This window comes from Tursiops truncatus, chromosome 17 (assembly GCF_011762595.2).
Source record: "Tursiops truncatus isolate mTurTru1 chromosome 17, mTurTru1.mat.Y, whole genome shotgun sequence".
Classification (NCBI taxonomy): Eukaryota; Metazoa; Chordata; class Mammalia; order Artiodactyla; family Delphinidae; genus Tursiops; species Tursiops truncatus.
The window spans coordinates 70,189,868-70,214,163 of record NC_047050.1 but is presented as its reverse complement, the minus strand read 5'-3'; the positions used below and the strand labels follow the sequence as shown (position 1 = coordinate 70,214,163).

At 50.4% G+C, this 24,296-nt stretch overlaps 1 protein-coding gene across 1 annotated transcript in view; it reads right to left on the bottom strand.

Annotated features, from left to right (window-relative positions):
* Positions 1–24,296, bottom strand: part of TG (thyroglobulin) — a 242,494-nt gene that overhangs the window by 1,446 nt on the left and 216,752 nt on the right. Inside the window, exons 44-46 of the mRNA XM_019931980.3 lie at positions 19,096–19,277; positions 16,902–17,009; positions 1,016–1,150 (exon numbers count right to left, since the gene is read on the bottom strand). Coding sequence (XP_019787539.2) covers positions 1,016–1,150; positions 16,902–17,009; positions 19,096–19,277 — 425 coding nt within the window. The remainder of the gene's footprint in view (positions 1–1,015; positions 1,151–16,901; positions 17,010–19,095; positions 19,278–24,296) is intronic.

Sequence of the window (24,296 nt, the reverse complement as noted above, 5' to 3'; positions counted from 1 at the left end):
CGTCACACATCTTCAGGTGTCACAGCAGGAGTTGAACCTGCCCTATGTGATTCCAGGGCTGTGCTCTTAACAGCTGCATTACACACAACAGAAGTTGCAGATGCCCGAACTCTTCGCTCTTGGGCCATTTCTGGAAGAGGAAAGGTGGGAGCTCGCGACCCAGCAGTGTCACTCAGGACCTAGTGCTGCCCTCTGACTCTCTGAACGCTCAAGACGTCACCGTGTCTCTTTCAGTCCTGGTGTCCTTTATCTGGACACCACAGACAGTGTCTGGAATGCCTTTGTTTGCCCAAGGCCTGTGCAGGAAGGTGGGCCAGGAGCTGGGCAAACCTGTTGGCCACCTTCTTTTTGAAGGTCAACTTCCCTTTGAAGTTTCCAGGGGGCTGAGCACCGTGCTCGGTGAGCACTGCTTGTCTGGTGTAAAGGGAGACAGGGTGGAAAGGAGAGCAGGAACCAGTTCTGGAAGTGGGAATGGTGAGTATGCTATAGCTGGGCTAGAATAGAGGTTTGTGGGGAGGCCAGAGGCAGACAGGGAAGGATCTCGCGTGTCGTAACTTCATTTGATCATCTAAGACAGTGGTTCTCAACTTGGGGTGATTTTGCTTTCCAAGGGCCATTTGGCAATATCCGAAATATTTTTGTTCTCACAACTGGTACAGGGGTGAGGTGCTCCCAGCATCTCATGGGTGGAGGCCAGAGATGCTGCTGAACAGCCTACAATGCACAGGACGGCCCCACGCAAAGACTTATCCAGCCCTGTGTCAACAGTGCCGAGGGTGAGAAAGTCTGGTCTAGAGCCATCAAATGTGGCTGAACAAGGGAGTGTATGATTGGGATGTTTCTTTGTTAAGACTAATCTATGCAAAGGTCATTTTGGCTAGAAGGGGAGGCTGAGCCGGGGAGACCAGTGGTAGGGAGGAAAGGGTGAGTCCATCAACACAAAGTGTGGCCTTTGAGTTCAGAATGAGGGGAGGGAATGCACGGGGCAGGCTCCAGGCACACGTGGTCTACTCACCCGGATCGGATGAAGTTGGAAAAATACTGCATGATTTTCAGGGAAAGGCTTTTCTCCTCCAGAGTAAACTGCCCCTCGTAGGCAGGGTAGAAGGGAAGCCCAAAGGCATATCGAACATCTGCCAGCGATTCCAAGCTGGGAAAACACACGGAAAGAAGAAGGAGCAAAAGTTAAAGGAATAATAAACTGCTGGAAGAACCAAAGGAGCCAAAACCCAATATTCTTTGCCCAGCGAAGATTTTTCTCTCTTTATGTTTAGGATTACTGTTTGGTGCTTAGTTTAGTAGAGATTCTGCTTGGCCCTTAGTCCAATGGCCCCACTGGGGCAGATCCATGGCAAGTCTACAGGTTAAAGTGTACTCAGTGCTGAGCACTTAACTCCCTGGAAACAACCTCTGTAAGTTTGTAAGCAATTTTCCAAGACAATGTTCTCTTGACCACATTCCAACCATGATACTTAGAGTATCAATTGAACATCTGTTTCTTCGAAACAGCCCGCATTTTCAAGCCCTTCTCTGTGCTAGTCCTTGTTCATAGATGGCTTATACTTTCCAGCTCTTCAAGGTTGCTATTCATCCATGGAACCAACCCTAACACAGTGCCTGGCACATAGCTGGTCAGTAATATATGTGCTGTGCTGAACTGGATACCTAATATGCAGCAGACGGGGGGAATAAAGATTCGGAAGCCAGATGAGTGGTTTAAATGGACTGAGTTGGCACTGGTACAGGGGGCCATGGGAGTGAGCAGTGGGAGAAAAGCTGGAGGGACTTTAAAGCTGTGTAGTAGAGAAACTGGCTTTTCCCAAGGAGAAGTCTGGCCTTTGCCCTCTGGTGTCTGGGAGGTAATCCATGTCATACCTGATACGAGTGTCTTTGTTTAGGGCAGCGGCTGGCCACGCTGGACCTTCTGTGAATGTGGCCTCATTCAGCAGTCTCAGCGCAGGGGCCGTCCATGCCAAAGACCAACCACGTGACTCAGGGTGGGGGGCTTTGGGTCACATGGTAACAGTCAGGCTAGAGGCTGACACCAACCACACAGGCAGTCAATCATGCCTATGTAACGGGGTCCCAATCAAACCTCTGAACACCAAGTCTGGGGGAGCCCCCCTGGTCGGCACCGCTCTGTGTGCATCGTACATCAATGCCCAGAGGGTGAGCCCTCCTGGTTCCATGGGGAGGGGACAGCGGAGCTCGTGTTTGGAAACCCCCCAGGCCCGCCGCTATGTCGCTCTTCCTTTGTCTGATCTTAATCTGCATCCTTTCCCTGTGACGACCTCAACCACGCATACAGCAGCTTCCCGTGAGGTCTGTGAGTCTTTCTAGTGAATTATCAGACCGGAGGGTGATTTGGGGAACCCCCCCGAATTGCACTTGGCGTTAGAAATGAGCACGATCTTGGGTGGAGACTGTGTTCTCTGACCTTGTAATTGGCCTAATTTATCACAAGAGTCAATCTCTAATCTTACAGACGAAGTTCAGAGAGGTTTCCTGACTGACGCAGAGACACGCTGTAACTTGAGCAGCAGAGTTGGGCCGGGAACATTGCTAGGGAGCATGATGCTAACCAAAGGCCTGGAGGGGCCCAGGGGCGCCATCCCCGGGTCGTGGCTCCTCCAATTTCAAGGTGTGTGACTTCTCGAAAATTATTTGACCTCCCTGATTCCCTGCTTCGTCATCTACGGAATGGGTATAAAATACCTACTGCACAGGGTTGTTGTGAAGCTGGAGATAAGATGGTGTGTATGCAGTAGGTACTTAAAGGCCTGGCCCACTGCTTTCTCGTCCATCATTCTAAATACTTCAGGATGTAATCAACCATCTGTAAGGTAGCAGCAGTGTCTCTGGCCAGGCGACCAGTGACTCTCATCCACGCTGGTATAATGGGCAGATGTACCGATTGGACAGATGTCCTGGGAAAGGGCTCAGACCAGGTGGCTCCTAGATAAAGGCAATCTGTACAGAGGCTAAACTACTCTAAATCAAGATGCAAAGTTGTGTGAATAGACAGTGTGACGCTGGCTCAGGGTGACTCACTGTGATGACGCCCAGAGACGGGAAAGGGGACCCTCAAGATTAGGGATGTGAAGGGGAACATTTCAAGACAAGAGGGGGCCTTCTCTGCTATCCCTTGCCTGCTCATGTCGGGAACTGAGGTGACCCACCAGCGCAGGGCTGGAGCTGGAAGCCAGGCACCTGGCCCAGCCTGGGGACTTCTGAGGGGCTCGAGAGCTGGAACTCCTCCTTTCATCATAAGAATTATCAGCAGGTGTACATGTGACTAGTAGCACGGCGCAGAAGAAACGACACGCCACTGAGTCACTCAGCAGAGACCCCGCTCTGTCACTTGTCACCCGTGGAACTTTGGATGAGTCATTTGACTTCTCTGAGGCTTAGTTTCTACATTGTGAGATACAGACCAGAGCAGCCATCGCATGTGGAAGCTATTAAAACAAGTGTTTCACAAATGCCAGGGACGACTGTGATTACGGTTATTGTGTGTGAATATCGGCCACCTCCACCGGAAGGCATCATAGAAGGAACACGAGACAGTGTGAGCCACACAGGATGGACAGCACTCGGTCAGGATGGAGAGAATAACAGCCCCAAAGGGTGATGTCTCTTTGCAACTGTTGTCAGGGACCCCGACCCTCTTAGAGCAGCTGTAAGCTTTACTTCATGCCTGAGCAGGAAACAGAAAGAGGCAGTGGCATCAGAATTTATAGGTCCTGGCACCCGAAGAGCCAAGTCCTTTGTCCAGCTCTGGTCAAGCTCAGACGAGAGCCCAGAGTCTGCGGCCAGCCCTGCTGAGCGCCTGTTCGGAGCTACTGTTTCCTGAGCACCCGAGATGTGCCAGGGACTGTGGTTGGTCTTTAATCAGCAACTTTCAGGACCAGCCAGGAAGTAAAGTGTATCATTTGCATCGTTTCCAGGCAATGACCCAAGGCTCAGAAAGGTGAAGTGACACGGGAGAGCCAGGATCGGAAGCTGTTTCCCAGACCCCAAACCCTGTCTGTCTCTACTCTACCTCTGGGGGTGCAGCGCTGAGGACCAAATCAATACCCATTAATTTGGGTATCAATGCCCCAAATTCTCAGTGGTGTTTTAAGAGCCATAAAAGGAAAAGGAACACAGGACAAAAACATGCCAGGAAGATAGACATCGTAAGAAGGGCGATAAAAAATCTCTCACTAATACCCATGCTTGGTAGTTCGCAAATCACTGTCACCTTGCTTGTCTCAAGGGCCCCGTGAGTAGGTGGTATTGGAATGATTCATGGAGTTTTACACTGGAGGAAACTGAGGCTCCCAGAGGCCATTTTCCTCCCAAGGCCCTGAAACTCAGCGGCGATGCCAGGACCAGGTCTGGACTCCAAGGCCCGCTGTCCTCTTGGTCTTGTTGCACAGGGTCGTCCACCGGCACCACTACCACCACTGGGCTGGCTGAGGTCTGTGCATCTCAGTGGCTGCATAGGAACCGGGGGAGCCCAGAGTCGCAGGGGTCCCCCTCCCCCCGCTGCCCCGACCCCCCGAACCCGCTCCTCCCCTACAGCGTGTGGAAGGGAAACGTCTCGGGAGGCCCTGAAGAGAAAGTGACTTTATTCCTTTCCTACTGCTGCCCCCTAAGAAATGCCACAAACTAAGGGGTTTAAAACAACACACATGTACTATCTCACAGGCTCTGGAGTTCAGAGGTCCAGCATGGGTCTCATTGGGCCAAAATCAAGCGGTCAGCGGGCTTCATTCCTTTGGGAGTGGCTGCGGGACAATCTGTTTCCTACTCATCGGGGGTGTGACAGAATTCAGATCCCTGAGGGGAGGGACCCAAGTTCCCGTTCTGTCGCGGGCTGTAAACTGAAGGCCGTTCCCAGAGGCCACAGTTCACGGTCCTTCTTCTCTACCCTCAGAGCCATCAACAGTCAGTGGAGTCCTTCTCTCGTCCCATCTCTCTGACCCGCTCCTCTGGCCCCTCTCCTGCTTTGGGGAACTCGTGTCGTTAGATCAGGCCCACCTGGGTAATCCTGAATCATCTCCTACGTCCAGGTCCTGAATCTTATCCCATCGGCCAAGACCCTTTGCTACGTAAGGTGACATATTCACAGGTAGGGTGGGATTCGCATGTGGATGTTTGGAGGGGCCATATCCTGCCTTCCACAGTGGCCTTTTCCACTGTTTCTTCCAAAGAAAGCTGCATTCCCAATGGTGCAGCGAACAGCGTTCAAATCCTGGCTCCACCACTTAAAGCTATGAAATCCTGGGGAAGGTACACAACCTCTCTGAGGTTGTAAAATGGTGACACAATCACGCTTCCAAACATTGAATGAGGTTTAGCAACAACATTTTTCAAATCCCTTGCTCAGTGTCTGGCTCCAGTGTTCACTGCTATTTTCGTTTCCCCATGAGAACCGTCAGAAAGCTTAGGAATAAGGGTCTCTAACGTGAGGGTCCAGCACAGGGTTCCAGAGGACCACAAGTTCCCTGAAATTAGTATAACATATGCCGTGACGCTGTGGATGTGCATATTCCTTGGGAGAAGCTTCATAGTTTTCATCACGTTCTCCAAAAGATCTGTGCCGATGGTGTGACGGTAAACGCTTAATGATTGGCTTTTGCCAGTTTCCACGGTCTCCCACCATAGACGATGCCAAACTCCCAAAGTGATGTCATAGAACATGAAGCTGGGGAAAGATGTGCACAGCGGCTCCTGGGACCACACGCGAGCTGGCTCCAGCCCGCCACCCAGAGTTGACAGAGCACTGCCTTGGGGAAAGGCCTGGCCTTCCAGCGCATCTGATCTGTTTCATCTGAGGGCTCGCTGCGCATGAGGATGGCTGCTTTGCTTGCTCCTGAGCAGGATGCTGGAGTTATTTCAAGCTGCTGAAGACAGACATCTGGAGGAGGGGCAGGCAGTGGGAGCCTTGGAAGAGGGCTTATGGGATCGGAGCACCAAGGCCTCAGGGAGTCTGGGCTGAGTCCCTGACCCTCTGGAGGAAGAAGAGGGATTTGGAGTCAGCGTCGGCAGAGGGGGACACGGAAGGACACTCCAGGGACTGACGAGGTAAAAGGAGGAACTCGCTAGCTGAATGGCTGCAGTGCTGCAGGCTGAGGCAGGCAGTTCATGCCTGTTGATGTGGTTTCTAGGTTCTGTGCTGGATGTGATCACTGGTACGTCATATACCCAGACTTGTGGCACTCATGTGGGTATATGGCCACACTGCTTTTATTTAGCTTTTCGGTGTCATCTGCTGTCTTTGATAATAATCTTCCCATCATCCTTCCCTAACCTGATAGTCACGCATCCTATCTCAGACCAGGTCTGGATCTTCCCATCGTCCCATGTGGACATGGGGTCTAGGAAAGCTCCCTGCCCAGGCTGGGTGAGCTTGGCTCAAACCCCACTGACTCTCAGCTACTCTACCTGTGAAATGGGTCTGATCATCCCTGTTCAGCCTCCCCTGTGGCATTACCAGATGCTCACAGACTGATGGTGGGTGGAAATCGCTCTAAAAGCTACAAATTACCATCCAAGCAAGAGCTACTGTTGCTGGTGTTGGTCACGGTACATTTAGCCAGAGGGTGGGGAAACTGAGCGGTCACACAGCCCGGGGGACACCTGAGTGTGCGCTTCGGTTTCAGGATGTGAGTACAGTTCAGTGAGGACAGTGGCAAGACACTGCCTATCGTGGCAGGACTGCACTTGAGTCATATTTGCCAAATGCCTACTGTGCACCATGCTCTGAATAGGTGCTGGGGGAAAAGAGGCATAAGCCTGCCATCCATCAGGGAGCTCACAGTCTGACAGGAAATGCAAAGAAGCCAACATTAAAAAAATAAAATTCTCTGGGTTGCATGATGGATACATAGATATCAAATGATAGAATTGCTTACAAACTTCATAAAAGGAGAGAGAAAAGCAATACTACTTGTTTCAGGCAGGGGAATGGCGAGGAGTTCGTAGAAAGTCAGAAAGGAGAAATTATGGTTGATTTGTGCCTTGAAACGTGAGTGGAGGTCTCTAGGAGTGGGTGAAGTGTGGACGGGTGTCCGGGCAGAGACTTGGGGTGTGTGAATCACAGACTGGGTTCTGCGCTTTGTACGGACGACGGGGTGGGAGGTGTGGCCTGGCACAGAGGGGTGGAGGCAGGACGGGGAGCTGCGGCGGCAGGTGACGGATTCTCCAGCGCTCTGGGCCTCATGTATTGTGAGAAGTGCATCACGCTGAAAAATGAAATTGGAGTTTTTCCTGATCCAGGAAAATCAAAAGTTTGGGAAACACTCAAGCACATGCTCACTAAGGTCTTTAGGCTCCGGTCCTGTGGAAGGCATGAGAACTGAGGCCAGAAGGAACTGAGGGCCACATCTTAAGGGATAGAGGACATTGGTGGTTTCTACACAAGCCAGTCACAGGCTGCATCTCTTTCGGAACGATTGCCAGAGGGGGCTGGGAAGAAAGCTTAGAACTGAGAAATCACAGGGTGGCTGCAGTTATCCAGGAGAGATAGAAGTTTGCTTCTGTTTACAGATTGTCCCCCGACCTTACCTGTCAGTCATCCTGCATTCCAGCAAGTCAAAAGTCAAAGCCACCTTTCAGAGACTATTCATGTACAAGCTCCTGACCTGAGCTCTGCTTCCAGTATAAGAGAGGCATCACGTGTGGACACTGGGGCTCGTTAGGGAGCACGACTGAGATGGTGTCCCCAGAGGAACGCACTTGACACTGGGCCCTGCTGACACAGTGACCCGAGCTGGGGATCAGGGTGCGGAGAGGGACTGGGTAGGATCTTTCTTGACATAAACAGGCCACACGTTTACCTTCCAGGGCTTGAAGAGGCTTTTGGCTGGGGCCCGTTGCTCCAGCCCATCTCACTGGATTGATTTGAGAGTCTGCTGTTCCAGAGACTTCTATCCTTGTTGTTCTGTCCGAAAGAGGAGGCTTGCTGACCTCATCCCCATAAAATATACTCCTTTTTTTAATCTTTAGCCAGCATCTCTAGATAACTTCCTCCAAAAGAAATTAGGGAACATGGAGGAATAAAAGCCCTTCTGCTTCCCAGGATTTTTTCTTTTCTTTTTTTTTGAGGGATTGTTAAATAACTTACAAATAGGAGCTTACCAGTGTACTTCTCTTTGGGCAAATCTAATATGCAAAAGTTCAGATTCTGCCTAGGAATTAATCAAGAAGTAATTATATGCTTTGGTTCGCGTTTTACAAAGAGATTCGCTAAGCAATACTTTAAATAATTCAACCCCATCCCCGGCCCCAGATGAAATACTTGCAATATTTCCGTAACTCCCTAAAGCCCAGCACAGCTGGATGATATATGCTTTGGCAAATCCGGCGAAGCTTTCAGAGGACTTGCTGGATTAACCTGGACATTTTATTCTCTATATGAGGTGCAACAACTGTTGCTCAGAAAAGGCTGAACTTTCCTGGTCCAACACACCTACTCTCACCAGGAAGTTAGATGTTTACCAAGAACCAACTGTGTTCAGCACTGACCGGTCTGTGCCAGTAATGGTTCTTCTTGTAAGTACAGAGCTGAATTAAATGCATTACATGTCACGTGGATGCCCCACTTTCAAGAAACCAGAAGTGGACATCCACTTGCATTATGGTTATGGGTTTGCACAAATTTCAAAGGGAGAACTCTAAACCACATTTTCCTACTCAAACTTTTGACCCTGCATGAGAAGAATGGCAAGTAAATGCACGTTTGTACGTTTAGAGTGAAAATTAAATGTTTCAGGCATATTCATTAGTCATAAGTTCCCACTTTAATTGATTTTTTTTGATTAACTAAATGACCATCATATTGGATAACAGGGTTTCTATTCTATATTCAATTAAAAATCTGGTTTTTAGTGAGTTGTGTTCTGAGTGTGAGAGAAAAGACCAAGGTGCATTCTATATAACCTGTCTTAAAAATCCCCAATAACTTTCCATCATACTCAGATAAAATACTATCTCTTTGCTTGCCACAGCTTACAAACTCTTATGTGAACTGCAAGACCCTGTCTTTTTTCCCCATATCTCCAGCTACTCTGCTCCTCTTCAATAAACGCCAGCTCTCTGCCCGTCTTTATCCTCAAACATGTCAATCCCTTCCCCTTTCTCCTTCCTAGGGCAGTTATCTGAATTTACTCTACATGTTTATTTGTGTATTGTCTGTTCTTTGCACCCTAGCCCTAGACCCTCATCAGCCCACCCCCCTGACTACAGTGTTAGTCCCAAGATGGTAGCCCTTCTCTGTCTTACCAGCTGCTCCACCTCTAGGATCTCCATCTCAGAGAATCTGGGGCAGAGAAGACAGTAATTATTTGTCGAATCAGTGTTGAAGAGGATATATAGCACAAGCCCTTATACATCATGAATTTGGCTTCAGTCTCAGAAAATGATTTACTTCCATCTTTACTGGGAAATAATCTTGTTAATCACACAGGATGTAGCCAGGCCAATGGACCCAGTTCAAGAATTCAACCACTTAATAGTTGCTTTGGTTTGCTAATTCCAACTAATTCACCAAGACAGTCAAGTAAAAACATAATATTTGGAATCTGGAATGTTAAAGGCCCCTGGAATGCACAGAAACATCTAGAATGCCAATGCAGTGGTGTACAAAATATCTTGAGCCTGGAATTGATGTCTTTGTTTTTCCAGGGTTGGGACAACTTGTGAAGGAGGAACATTACTGCCTCTTTAGTCATTCTGATAATTTTTCTTCTCAGAACCTTGTTTTTCCTAAAAGGAAAATAACCCAAATATTGGCCATCTACAACACGCCAAGTATTTAATGTACATTGATTTGAATCTTCACACTATGAAGCAGATGTAACTACACCTATTTTCTAGGTGAGGAAACTATGGTGAAGGAACTTGCTCAAACACAGACAGCTGACAAATGGAAGAAATGGGATTAATACCCTAGTTGGTTTAACCTCCAAGGATGTGTTCTTTCACTACACTGAACTGCTTTTCCCAAAATTAAAGACTGGTCCAACATCCTACACGGAGCCTGGGTAGGCGTTTAATCCCAAGAGCCCTACCCCACTGCCCATTCAAAGTCAAGTCTCATCTCTCTAAAATGCCTCTGCACCGCTGAGACGTGGCAATGACATCTCAGGACTCCGGGGGCGAAGGACTTTGGAATAAGGACCTGAACACAGCACATAATTCAAGCATGATGGCTCGCACACAGCCCCGAGGTGAATTTCCATGGGAAACGATGAACTGGTACCACCCCCAGGAATCTTAAGATGATGGGTCCCCATCTCCCCTCTGAAGCGGCCACAGCAGATCTTTCAGGAGCTGCTACACAAAAACCACTTCTTCTGTGGTTGCTTTCTTCCCGGATCTTGTTCACTCCAACGTGGGTTCTCCCAGCATCAGACATTAAGCAGTATTGGTAGCACTTACTGAGTGCCAACTTTATGCCAGCCAGCTAGCTAGGCCATTTGCGTGTTTTGTCTTATTTGATCCCGACACACTCCTATAAGTGTACTATTATTAGCTCCATCTACGGATGAGGAAACCAAAGCTCAGAGAGGTCGTCACTTGCCAGAGGCTCGAAGTGAGAGGCAGAGCCAGGATAAGCCCCCTAAGGACAGGCAACGTCAGAGAATACATCAGTGCTCCCTTCTACACTCGCTGGGGCCTGGCTCCTGGAGGAATCCCCCAAACCTAGGCTAGCCACAGGGTCTTGGAGTCCGTGGCTCGTGAGTGGCAGAGTACACAATGTGGGTCCCGCCTAGGAAGACACTTGGGCGAGAGTGTCCTATGGGAGGAGCTGGTTAGAGAGAAAGACATCAACTGTCATCAACAAGATGGCGATGCCGGGACTGGCAGGGAGGGAAGAGTCCCAGCAGAGTGTGGGAGGTGGCGCCTAGACACAGCCGGGCAAGAGAGAGAACAGCCACGGCCTCAGACCTAGGAGTGGATAGCAGGTCAGGGTCCTGCCTGGTGTGACCACGGGAGAGAGCCTGCCAGCTTCCAGGTGAGCTTTGTAACAGAAGAGCCAGATGCTCCGGTTTGTGGTGCACTGTGGTCTGCCCGAGGGTCCGTGGGACCAGGGACAGTACCTGGCGGCGGAGGGATCTTGTGTTGATTCAGGAATAAGATCTGGGAAAGGGGTCACACCCTCTCTCCAGGTGGTCTTAGTGATAACTCCCGTTTTAAGGGATGCCAGCAGTGCTTACCAACAGAGGACCATTTTGGGCCCCAAGGGACAGTGGCCTTGTCTGGAGACATTTTCAGTGGTCACAACTGGGAAGGTGTTTCTGGTATTGAGTGGGCGGAGGCCAGGGTTGCTGCTAAACAGCACAGAATGCACAGGACAGCCCTCCATGGCAAAGAGTTATCCAGCCTGAAACGTCAACAGCGTCCAAGTTGAGAAACCCTGGATTACAGTCATCACTGAAAATCCCTCTTCGTGAAACAGCGGGCTATAGATGGGAGCCATGGAGGAAACTGGCTCAAAATCTCCCCAGTGAGCAGAACTGAGCAAAAGAAAACTGCTAAGTTTTGTCCTCGTGTCAATAGTCTTGGTGAGCAAAGCTGCCAGGCATTGTGGTGTGTACAAACACATACACACACCCACAAACACACCCTAGATGCAGACACTGCACCCCTGAACCCTTCCAGCAGCCCTGTGGGACATGCACTATTACTCTCCCCTTGGATAGATAAAGATGCATGGAGGCTCAGAGAGGTTAAGCAACTTGTCCAAAGTCGCACAGCTAGCAGGTGGACCTAGCCATGGCAGGCACTCAGAGGCTTTGGGTTGAAGTGGGTGCAATTGAAAGAAAACTGGAGAAAGGGCAGGAGGCAGGGTTTGAGTCCAGACTGCCGCTTACTGACTCTGGGACTGGGACATAATTCCAGTCTTCTCTGGGCGTTTGTTTCTTTATCTGTAAAATGACTTGGATGAAATCATCTTACATAGTCTATGATGCTTTGAATCTGGATCTTAAAATTGCACCTTCTTCTCACACTGTAGATTTTCCTTTTTTTGTCTCCTCCCCCATCCATTACACTTATTCTTTCCTCACAAAAGTTGGCCCTCAATTTCAGAGATGCAAATCTCATCTACATAATCCAGGTGAGCATGCAATGCTGTGATCAATTAACAAGAGTCTGCAAGAAAGTGGTAATTTATTGTGTTTTGTTCACTAGCTATGCCAGGAAGGCTAATATATGCTCACAGACAGATGGCTGAAACCATAAGGCACGCGCATATATTTTAAGTCTGTAGATTTCAGCCAGAAATAAATGAGAGTGTGACAGCTCCAGGGCAGAGTGAGAGAGATGTCTTTTCGAGCAGAAAAGATAAACTTGCCAACAATTAAATGGGTTAGTTTCTATGATTCATTCATTGACTCAAGTACCTACTACATAGACGGCACCATACTATGGTCGTGGTGGGGAGAGATGATATATGCCCAGAAAGATATCAAGCACGTGTTCTGATGGACAAGAATAATGAGACACTCTTACCATTTTCTGTTTGCCAGGTCCTGTTCTATACACAAATCGTCACAATAACCCTCTGAAGTAGGTACGATTATTCTTCTTCCCATTTTCAGTTGAAGAAACTGTCACCAAGGAGGTTAAGTGACTCGCCTTAGGTCCCTGAGCTAGTAAGCGTCAAGATGGGTTTCTAACGAGGCAGTTGGCCCAGAGTCGCTGCTCTACCCAGGACACTTTCTGCCTTTGTACAGTTGGCAACATCTCTGCCTGTAAAATGTTTCAGTGGCTCTGAGTGTCTCTTTCCTCCCAAACTGATAAAATGTCAGAGTCAGAAGGTGTCTGAGAGGTGACTGAGCCCAGACATTTTTCATATCTCTGTAAACTGAATGACCTTGAAATTTTAATAGAAGCTCAGTTATGAAGTAGAGAGAAAGGGGCTGGGAAGCTCGGACCCTCCATCTCGCTCTCCTTCTCCCCCGGGTCCACAGAGCCCAGTGAAGAATCACTACTCCTGACCTGTCCCACCTCCTTACTCCCATTTTGCAGATAGCAAAACCGAGCCCCAAGGAGCCTGTACACTAGAGTGGAAGAGACCCTTTCCCACCTGTCAACTGAGGTAGTTGGATCAGCTTCTGTCCTTCAGCATGATTTCCTGAGCACCTACTACGCCTCCTCTGTGCCAGGAGGCTCTCTAGGCCCTGAGGTGACCCAGGAGGCACTTTGTGTGGTTCTGATGCACGGGCGTGGCTTCCTTTCAAGGAGGGTTCTGTGGATCAGCGCAGTGGCGTCCTGTCTGTGGGTCCCCAGAGGGGCGTGAGGATGCTTTTCAGCAACAGAGAAACCCAAACTGGCCACAAGAGACTGAGGATGTGGTTTGGATTCTGTTCAAGGGCTGCTCCTCCGGGAACCACCCTGATCCCAGGTCCAGACAGCCTGCTTTGCACCCTTGCCCCTCGGGAGCCTCCCCAGCAGGGCTGTCATGTTAGAGAGAAGGGTGGTGCTTTGCGTTGAACTCTATCCCCCTTAAAAGATATGTCGGAGCCCTGACCTCTAGGATCTCAGAATATGACCTTCTTTGGGAATAGGGTATTTGCAGAGATAACCAAGTTAAAATGAGGTCGTTGCGGTGGGCCTTCATCCAGTCTGACTGGTGTCCTTATAAAAAGGAGAAATTTGCACACAGACACACAGTGGAAAGATGTTGTCTACAAGCCAAGGAATGCCTGAGGCCTCCAGAAGCTGGGGCGTGGGGTGCCTGGAGCAGATCGTCCTCTAGAGCCTCCAGAGGGAGCGCGGCTGTGCCGACACCTTGATTTCAGACTCCCGGCCTCCATAACGGTGGGACGCTACCTGTTGTTCTAAACCCGCCCGGGTGTGGTACTCTGTTACAGCGGCCCTAGGAACCAAATACAGGGGGGCTCAAAGCATTACTGATGCTGGCTGGAATCACCTGGATCCTTTTGCTATGTTACGTTTTGATCGTTTTTGTCCTCATATAACAGGTGCAGTTCTTATTTTTTTGCCACTTGGAACTTTTGGAGTTCCAAGCTGTATGCACACGTTGAAGGCTTTTGATGGACTTGCTGCAAGAGTATCGCGGCTTCTGCTACAATCTCTGCCTTGAAAGAGGGGAAGGTGGAGAAGCAGATGGAAGAACTCGCGCTCTGGGTGTGAACTCCTGAGAGCCCTGGCATTGGGGAGGCGCTGCCAGAGCACTCCACGAATGGCTTCCCATGCCTGGCCTCCCTGGATGTGGTCTGGCCTCCTGGATGTGGTGGCCACGGGATTAGGAGACCTCCTTTCATCTCTGTCCAAACCCTCGGCTCTTCTCACCATTCCTTCTCTCCCGAATGCCTTCTCACCAGAACCCTAGCTTGGCATTTACTTCCCTTCCCACAACCTGGAGGCAGTTGCTTGAATCTAGGAAGTAAATCAAGTTGGAATTATAAACAGTTCTAAGCAGAGAGACTGCGTGTTTTAGTGGAAAGAGAATTCTGGGGCTCAGAGAAGCTATGAGTAGGTCACTGCTCTATAACTAACGGCTGCTTGTCCTTGGGGAAATCACGTGGAACTTCTTGAACCTCAGACTCTTTATCTGTAACACAGAGATGCTCTTTCCAACACCGCTGGCCTCACAAAGATGGATGTTCCGTGAAGTGTTATGAATTGAATAACCCGTTGGGGGAAACCAGGTAACGAGTGCTTGTTTAGGAAAACTAGAATGTCTGGGGGCCTGTATTAGTTTCTCATGGCTCCTGTAACAAATTACCACAAGCTTTCATGACTTCATAGCAACAGAAATTTACTGTCTCACAGTTCTGGAGACCAGGAGTCCAAAACCGGTTTCACTGAGCCAAACTCCAGGTGTGGGCAGGGCCAGGCCCCCTCTGGAGGCTCTAGGGAAGAAGCCACTCCTCTTTCCTCCAGCTCTGGTGGGTGCTAGCATTTCTTGCTTGTGGGTACATCACTCCAATCTCTGCCTCTGTGGTCACGTTGCCTCCTCTTCTATGGGTACCAAATCTCTCTCTGCTCTCTCTTATAAGGACACTTGTGAAAGCACTTAGGACCCACTGGGATAATTCAGGATAGTTTTCCCACATCAAGATCCCTAACCTAATCACATCTGCGGGACCCCTTTTCCTTATAAGGGAACATTTACAGATTTCAGAGGTTAGGACCTGGTATCTTCAGGTGACCATTGTTCAACCTACTATAGGGATGTTGCCAATTATAATAAGAAATCGTGTATGGTTGTAAGACGTCCCTTGATGCTGGTGCAAAGCAACACAGGTTAGATAGGGATAATTTATAATCCAGATACTATTCACACCAACTCAGTGAGAGGAAACCATTAGCCTCATTTTGTAGATGAGGAAACTGAGGATCAGAGAGGCAAAGGAGCCTGCCTAAGGCTGCACAGCTGGCTAGTAGTGGAGCTCATCCTTCAGCTCTAAAGTTCACTTTCGGGACGTCCCTGGTGGCGCTGTGGTTAAGAATCCACCTGCCAATGCAGGAGACACGGGTTCGATCCCTGGTCTGCGAAGATCCCACATGCCGCAGAGCAACTAAGCCCGTGCACCACAGCTACTGAGCCTGCGCTCTAGAGCCCATGAGCCACAACTACTGGGCCCATGTGCTGCAACTACTGAAGTCCGTGTGCTGCAACTACTGAACCCCGCAGGCCTAGAGCCCGTGCTCCGCAATAAGAGGAGCCACCGCAATGAGAAGTCTGCGCACTGCAGCGAAGAGCAGCCCCTGCTCACCTGAACTAGAGAAAGTCCACACGCAGCAACGAAGACCCAACACAGCCCCCCCAAAAAAGTTGACTTTCTTACACTCAGTAACAGACCATGGACATGGGCGATGGATGTCCTTGCTCCATATGTCCTTGCTTCATACTTTCGTATGAGATGAAGCAACACACTCTGGCCTCTTGTGACACCTGACCCCCTGACATTCTGTTACCAAAGGAGCTCCAATGTGAAGTGGCTAATCTGATGTAATTTGTGGGACTCACATCAGATTATGTGGGAAGTTACTGGCCCAGCACTGGAGGGATCTGGGGTTTTCCAGCACAGGTGAAGAGCTCAGGACTGTAAGGTCATGAAGAAGTAGAACACGCGGCCTCACAGTCCTCCCTCCAATGCCCTGGAAACCTTGTGCCCCAGCGACGCACGTTGCTTTGCCTCCCACTGGCCGAGACCAAATATGCCTTATGACACCACTCCTCTCTGTTCCTTTGTTTAGCTGATGGCGCTATGAAAACCGAACCTTTGTTCTTTTCTTCTTTATTTTTCAATCTTTTCTTTGACTTCCGGGAAACTAGGATCACATCCTGGGCCCACTGGTCGCCGCTTCCTTTATCACTGGTTTTCTTTTGCTTGTATCTCTTATTTTTCTTTTCCATTTTGATAATTTTATTGCCCTTGAGACTTTTATTATAAGATACATTGAACTTATTCTGGAAGTTAGAAGGGTATATAAATTAGGGGTAAATAAAACTCCATTTGTTGCAAAAGAAATCTTTTTATACTTTGGAAAGTCATTTTCTTAAATTAAGATGAGTGTTCAGTTTTTAGAGACATAAACAGGTAGGATTAATAAAGATGGCTCCTCCCCCCAAGCCAGGTCAGTCAACGAATGCCTGATGTTGCAATTCCAAACTGCTTCCTATATCTTTTATTTGACTTGCTCTTCCTACAAGGCTGTGAGATAAAGTGGTGATTACTATTCTACCCATTTTTCAGATGATAAAACTGAGACTCAGAAAAGTTAAGTGACGCGTCCCATGTCATTGAACCAGGACTTGTATGATGGTCCTGCCTTCTTTTCTCTGCTGGCCTGTGGATCACAGAAGTGACAGGGACCCTCTGCCAGATTCTCTTTGTGTGCCAACACCCGCTGTGGCCACGCAGCCACCTTACCTGCTGTGGCCGTAGCTTTCAGGAGCGTGATACATGAAGACGTTTCCTTGGGCTCTCCTTGCCCAGTGTCTGGCCATGTCGATCACAGGACAGATGATAAAGTAGTCCCTGGTGAGAGGAGGACAGAGGATGGGGTCTAGCTATGCACAGCTCTATGGACAACAGTGCCGGGTAAAGGCTTCTCCCAGGCAAGGGACCTGGGCCACCAGCCAGCCCCTCTGCATAGGCCTGCAGAGAACACCCCCCGCCCCTCCTCACACCCTCCAGCTTTCCTCTCGCCCCTGCTGGCCCCCCTGCTGGCGCATGGTCCAGCCTGCTTCACGGAGGGCCACGAGCACACACTATGTCCATACGATGCATCGCAGGGTCAAGAGTCCCACGGAACAAACATCTTCCCAGGACATCAATTTTACTCAAAGACTTGGGAGCAAAACATTTTATATTAAAATAAATATAATATACTATGAAGCTGAACATAAAATAATTGTGCATTCTGAAGGAAGATGGAGACCTCAGGGACGTTTCAGGTTATGACACCTTTAGACCAGTGGCTCTCAGCTGGGATGCCTCCACGCTCCAGAAGACGTTTGGCAATGTCTGGGGGACATTTTTGGTTGTCACAGCTGGGAGTGGAAGGTTCCACCCTGGCAGCGCTGTGGATGGACCTTGCCGAGGAGACTGGAGGCAGGGAGGCCCATGGAGGCTGCTGCCTCAGTCTGGCCAGGAGAGAATGAGGACCTGGCCTAAGGGAGGAACGGAGTCCACCTCCTCAGTGAAGCCTTTTTTGGTTACCTGCCCTCCTTCAGGCCTCTGCTCTTGCCCTTGTTCACAGATTGTCCTCAAAGACAGTTACAGGCAAAGTTGGGGCAAGAATGAACATAGGTTTCTGAACTCTAGCCCTGAGCTCTTTCTACAACATTGATCTAAGCCAGTCCCGACTTGGCTGTGAGCTGCTCAGGGTCCAGGATTTGGACATCTGTGAGTTCTTCAGGTCCAGTCTGGGGCTGGGCCTCCAGGAATAGGTGTCGGCTATTTTGTTCAAAGCTGAGCTCTCTACTAGAAGGAAAATTAGAGCCTTCCTGTCCCCAAGATGCCAGGGGGTGGTACAAAGTTTTATTCTGAACTAGTGAACCTCTGATTGGAAACCACAGGCTCCTGGGAGGAATGACCAAGAAGGACAGTGGGCCTCAACATCTGAGTCAAGTTCAGCAGAGGCTTCTGAGCCTTGACAGTGGCTCTGTCCCCGGGGACAATGAGCAAGGGCCAGTGTGGACCTCCCTCCCCGAGGACGGGAAAGAAGTTACAGGATGCGGAAACCACCTGACCACACTCTCCCGGCTTGGAGGGGGGCCTGTCAGGGAAACAGAACATGTCAAGCAGCCCGTGAGGAACTCAAAGGTGACACGAGAGCTGGAGTCCCCACTGTGGTCTCATCCCAGGGGGCTCTGCAGGCAGAGAGAACTGGAATCCTGGCCATCTCTTGACGGTGCTGAGAGGGACATTCTGGGGACGGCAGAGCCTGTGACGGGTGCAGGCACCCACTAACCCCTCTTGGGTTGGGGGACCTGGGCGGACTTTCCCAGGGAAGGAAGCTTGAAGCAGCGGACTTGAGCAACAAGACGCATAAGCAGTGAGTGCAGAAACAGCACTCCCCACCCCCGGGAAGGGGATGTACGGCGTCAGGAGCCCTGGGTCTTCTGTTCTGGGTGTGACATCAGGCACAAGCCTTCCCCTGTCTAGGCCTCCATTTCCTGTGGAAGGTGAACTCTGGCCGCCCAGCAGAGTCACCTGGGGGAACCTTGAAAACTACCGATGCTTACGAGGCCTGGGCTCTAGCCACCCTTGGAGCTCTCCTCGCGCTGTTCTCAAGGGCAGCAGGGGTCCAGGTACTGGGCTGGAGGTGGGGTCCTCTCTGCTGGACTGCCCCCCGCCCGCTCTCCATCCACACAAGCTGAGCGCAGCTTCTCGGTTCGGGGCATATCCAAGCAGGCACCCTCTGACGGCGCGCGAGCACCACGGAGGGGAGGGGTGGGTCACCCTCGTGTCTCCCACTGGCGGGCAGGCAGCCCGCGCTGTGGACTGAATGACCGACACAGATGAAGCAGCAGCACCAGGCCCCGGTCCTCCTGGGGGATCTGAGCATCCCCACGGCCTCGGGGAGGCGGAGGCAGGACGGCGCGCCCAGGCGGCTCACCTCGCGGCCGCCTCCAGGGCGCGGGAGAAGGCGGCGTAGTCATCCGCGTGGTGCTCCAGGGAGTAGTACCACGTCGCCGCAGCCTGCACGTGCTCGTCCGCCGCCTCGCCGCCCAGAGAATTCTGCAGCGCCTGGTAAAAGGCTGTTTTGCTACTGGTCCGGCCTTGACTTTCCTCAAATTGCTTAAAAGAAAATATATGGAAAATCCCCAGTCAGATTCTGAAAGGCCCGACTGAGCATAGCTCAAGCCCTTGGTCTAGAATTTTCTCTCTCGGAGGCAGTGGAAGACGGCGAGAAATGCGTGGGAGCTGGAGCCGGACTGCCTGGTGGAAATCCCAGCTCTGCCCTTTTCCAGCTGTGTGGCCTTAAACAAGCACCTGTACCCCTCTGTGCCTGCCTGAAGGTGGACACAGTGGAGCCCCCAAGCAGGGTGGCGGCGAGGGTTAAAAGGGTTCATACACGTGAAGCCCTGAAAATGGCGCCTGGTGCCTAATACGTGCTCACTGAACACAAGTCTTTGTCGCAGGCTGATCACAGGTCTCACGCGTGCTCGTGCACTTGGTTCTCAGCCAGCTTGTCACCTGGTTTTGTTAGGAGAGCTAACTTCAGTCGCATTCACTGACTCAAGCATTCAACGTAGGGACACTGCCTGTACCCTTTTCTACTGATAGACACACTCTTGGTCCAGGGCCAGCGGCTTGCTAGGCCTGGGAAACAGCCCTGAACACGCTAATCAAGCTCTCTGCTCTCAAGGGCCTTGCGTTCTAGTGGGTGGAGACGGAAAATAAGCAAAGAGTTGTGCAGTTCATCCGGGACAGGTGCTATGAAGAGAAACGGAGCAGGGTGAAGGGATGGGGCAGGGCTGTTTTATATAGGATGGGCAGGGAAGGCAGGGAGCTCTGTGGGATGTGTGTCCAGATGGAGATAACTCTTTCTCCCTCCCTCCCTCCCTCCCTCCTTTCCTTCCTTCCTTCTTTTCTCCTTTTTCTTTCTTCCTCAGTCTCTTTTTTCTCTCTTCTTTTTAAGATTTATTTTTAAATCGAGGTAACATTGGCTTATGACATTATATAAGTTTGATGTGTCCAACATTCCGTTCCTACTTCTGTGTACCCTACAGCACACTCACCACCAAAGGTTCAGTTTCCGTCTGGTCACGCACACTTGAGTCAGTAAATGAAACTGAAGTTAATCCCTTTTACCCATTTGCCCTCGCCCCAACCCTCCTGCCCTGGTCACCACTACTCTGTAGCTTCGTGTTCATTTTTGCTCGGTTTGGTTTGTTCATTTGTTTGTTTCCCATGTGAGTGAAATCATATGGTATTTGTCTTCCTCCTCCCCCTTCCTTCCTTTCTTATCCTGTCTGCCTGGGAGAGTCTGGGGAGGCCATGTCATCCCCTCAGGACTCAGTTTCCTCATTTCTGAAGACAAGGGGTGGGGAGGGAGTATCAGTGACGCAGCTCTGGTGTCGGAGATCCAGACCCCTCGGCCCTTGTACGGTCCTAGGATGTGTGTTTACATATTTCTAGGCTCTTATTTCAACACGGACATGTGCTTATCAGGATATCCTGACATGTTTAAATTGTTTTTCTAAACATTACCAAGCACACAGGAACTGTGATTAGAATTCAAGGAGTGGGTATGATCAGTAAGTGACCCCTTCCGTCCGAGACACTCTTTCAGCACATCCTGGGGTTCTGGGTTGGACTGCCTTCAGCCTGGCTCACCAAGAGGCTGGACCAGTGGCTGGAATCACTGATCAGAGGCACGTCTGCTGGTGGCCACACACCAGCTTCAGGAGAGATGAGGAAAGGAGACAGGGAGAGGTGTGCAAAAAGGGCTTCATTTGAATTCTATCTATATTCTATCTATCTATCTTTGTTATCTATCTATAACGGGTTGTTTCTTGGAAAAAGATCTGAAGCAAATGTGGCAAAATATTAATATCTGTTAAATCTGAATAGTGATGTTTCTTTTATCAGTGTTTTTTTATATCAAATATTTCTGACCATGATCTATAATAAAAAAGACATTTTATACATGCAGAATTCACACACACACACTCACCCTCAATGCCTGTAGTAACGTTCACGAACAACATTCGTACTCATTGCTGTTAACATACATGATATATCTGATAGTTTCCATTCTATTCTAGTCTAGTCTAATCTAGTCTATTCAAAAATGCCTGCCTGAAATCTACTTAATTGACTTCACAGCCTACTAATAGTTTAGGGGGAAACCTGCATTATGTTATTCCCTGTTATTTTCTGAGTTTTTGGAATATTTTATCACAAAAATTATATTAGTCACCATTCGCATAACTCCAATTATTGCCAAACATTTAGCATGTGTATTTCACTGGAGTATCAAAAGCACCATACGAGTTGGGCAGTTGCATAGAATCATTGCCAGATTCCAGGGAAACCTGCATATAAGGGGCTTAGCACAGCTCTGGGCACACACGGTCAGTAGCGGTGAGCGATTGCTATTGCCCTGTCCCAGGCGCAGGCAGGGGCCCCTGGGGGGCTTCAAGATGCTGCGCTGAATCCCCAGGTGCTGTTATTGTCAGTTTAACGCCTAGTGTTCCAGAACTACCAAGTGGCAGAGGGGCACGCAGGGCTCTAGCGGGTGCCCAGGAAATAAGTGTTGGACAAATGAATGGAAGAGACACTGACCTCCACAGAGAGAACACAGGTGAGGCTGCAAGTCCAAAGTAGAACCTCCTAGATTCAAATCCCAGAGCTGGAAAGACCTGGGCTTGGATGCCCGCTTTGCTACGTATTAGTTATGTGACCTTGGGCAACTTACTGAATCCCTCTCTGCCTTTGTTTTCTCCTCTGTACAATGGGCACAATAATATTACCCTCTTCATAAAACTGTCCTGAGGTTAAATGAGATGACACCTACACACTCTTAGCATGATGTCGGCGGCTGGGTGTCTGCAGCGCAGCTGGCCCAGGGGAGCCCATGCTTTAGAGCCAGGCCTGATCCAGGCTGGTCCCGCTGGCTGTGGGTCCAGATCCTTGGGAACTCCTCTTCCGGATCACTGCTAGAAAACGACTGACCTCTCCCAAAGGACAGAGCCTCCTTCACGGGTGCTGCAGAAACTCTTTCCATAAGATGCACCTTTTAGGAGCAGCAGGGCACCAAGCCCTGGGCCTTGCCAGAAGTACCTCCAACCATCTGAACAATTCCATGGCTAGAATGCTAAAGGGAGGGGCCCAGGTTCTGCTTCCACAAAATTGCAATTTGTTTCCCATTCTGAGCGGATCTGAGCCTCTGAGACAAGCTGGGCCGTGGCTGCATCCACAGTCAGTATTTTGAAGAGACGGTTGGAGTGCGGATCTGAGCCCCCTGGGGGCGCGTGGGGATGCGAAGGGGCCCGTTCTCAGGAAGACCCAGGTCTCTGCCTTCTTGGCGAGGACAGAAGCACAGATGCTGTTGCTGGTTTAATTAGAGAGGCAGCAGGAGGGATGTGGCTACCACGTGACTGCCAAGCCAGGGCCGAAGCCACAAGCTGTAATGACAGGCAAGACGTGCCTCAGAGGCGGGTTTGCTGGGCCTGGGCTCATTAAGGGCCATCGAGAATTGTATTAATTATTATCAAATGGGTGACAGTAGATATTACTTCTCTCCCCCCTCTGGTTAGTAAATTACTAAAAGTAGGTGTCCTTGTGTTCACCCCAAGTTTGAGAAACAGGATGACAGCCACGTTGCTGCAGGGTCTTTATCTTCAAGTCACTGTTCAGTCAACAAATTTCTGCGCAGCGCCTGCATGTGCCGGGAGCAGCTCCAGGCATCTGGGGTGCGTCGGGGAACCGCACAGCCCACGTTCCTGGCCCTTTGGGGGCTTTTAGTCGAGTTCGGGGGAGGGACGGCACAGGACAAGTCTTTGTAACAGAGGAGGTTCGGTGGTGATCACTATGGCACAAGCGAACAAGCAGGGCTGGGGAGGGCGCAGGGTGCTGGCTGGTGAGGGTTGAAATCGTAAATGGGCTCATGGGATGGGCCTCGGACCTTGTGGAGGACAGCGGAGCTGAGACTGGAGGGAAGCGGGTGTTGGGTGTGGGCTCTGCAGGGCCCCAGGAGGGAGCCCGGGAGCTGCTGCTTCTTACTGCTTCTCTTCCGCCATGTGGGTCCCACGAGGCTGCTCGGAACCCCAAGGCGATCCTCAGAGCTCTTCATTCCCCCGCACCATCCTCTACTCTCAGGGACTCTTCTCGAATCCCCTCCCTCTTCTTGGACCAAGGGACACTCCTTCCCTCTGAGGCTGATGCCTCACTGCCCGGCGCTCTAGGGACCCTCCCCTCTGCTTGTTCAGCGACGTCACTGGGTAAATCTCCCCCCTCTTAGAACATGCGATGTGCAACTCTCCGTGACTCCTACCGCCACCCAGAAGGAAACGCCAGCCAAGGTGTCTGTCTGCCCACCTCGGCGTTCCCAGCACAGGGAATTCACCCCTCACCCCACAGCTACCTGGCCCCTCCACTCCCCCACCTCCACGCTTGCCAAGGTCGCTGATGGTCAGCACCAATGCCGGCGCAGCTCACCATCCCAGCCTGGGGCTCTTTCTTGCCTGGACTTGGTGACCCTCCCCATCTCCTTTTCCATAAAATTCTCCATCTCGGGCTCATTTCTGAACCTCCCCGCCACCTGGCTGTCTTGCCCACTTTAAATGCTGATGTCGTCCCCCCCACAGTTGCCACCCCTGCCCTTTCGCATCCCCTTCTGTCCACACACGCTCATGAGGTGGTACCATTTCCTCCCTTTGTTTCGACAGTGATCCGTAAGTTGACGATTCCTAAATCTCTCTCCAGCCTATGTGTACTTCCTCACCTCCAGAACCTTCTTCCCCTCCTATTTTCCCAACCTCAGTGATGAAGACCAGTACCCAGCAACCTGATTCGAAAAGAGATGTTTCCCGACTCCTCCCACTTGCTCATCTTCCCCAGGGCTCTGCGGTACCATGGTCCTGTTGAGTCTCCTCCTGAGGACGTCTCAACACACTCCTCCTGTCCACTTCTCCTGCCCCATCGGGGCTCCTTCCCTCCTCCTCTCCTTCCCACCCTGGGACAGAAACACTGACAATGTTCTCTGGGGAGTGGGGACCGCAGGAGGAGTGCTTTGTACACGGAAGATAGTTAATTAACTTTCGTACACTGATTACTCTTGATGTTATGCAAAATGGTTATGACTTCGTA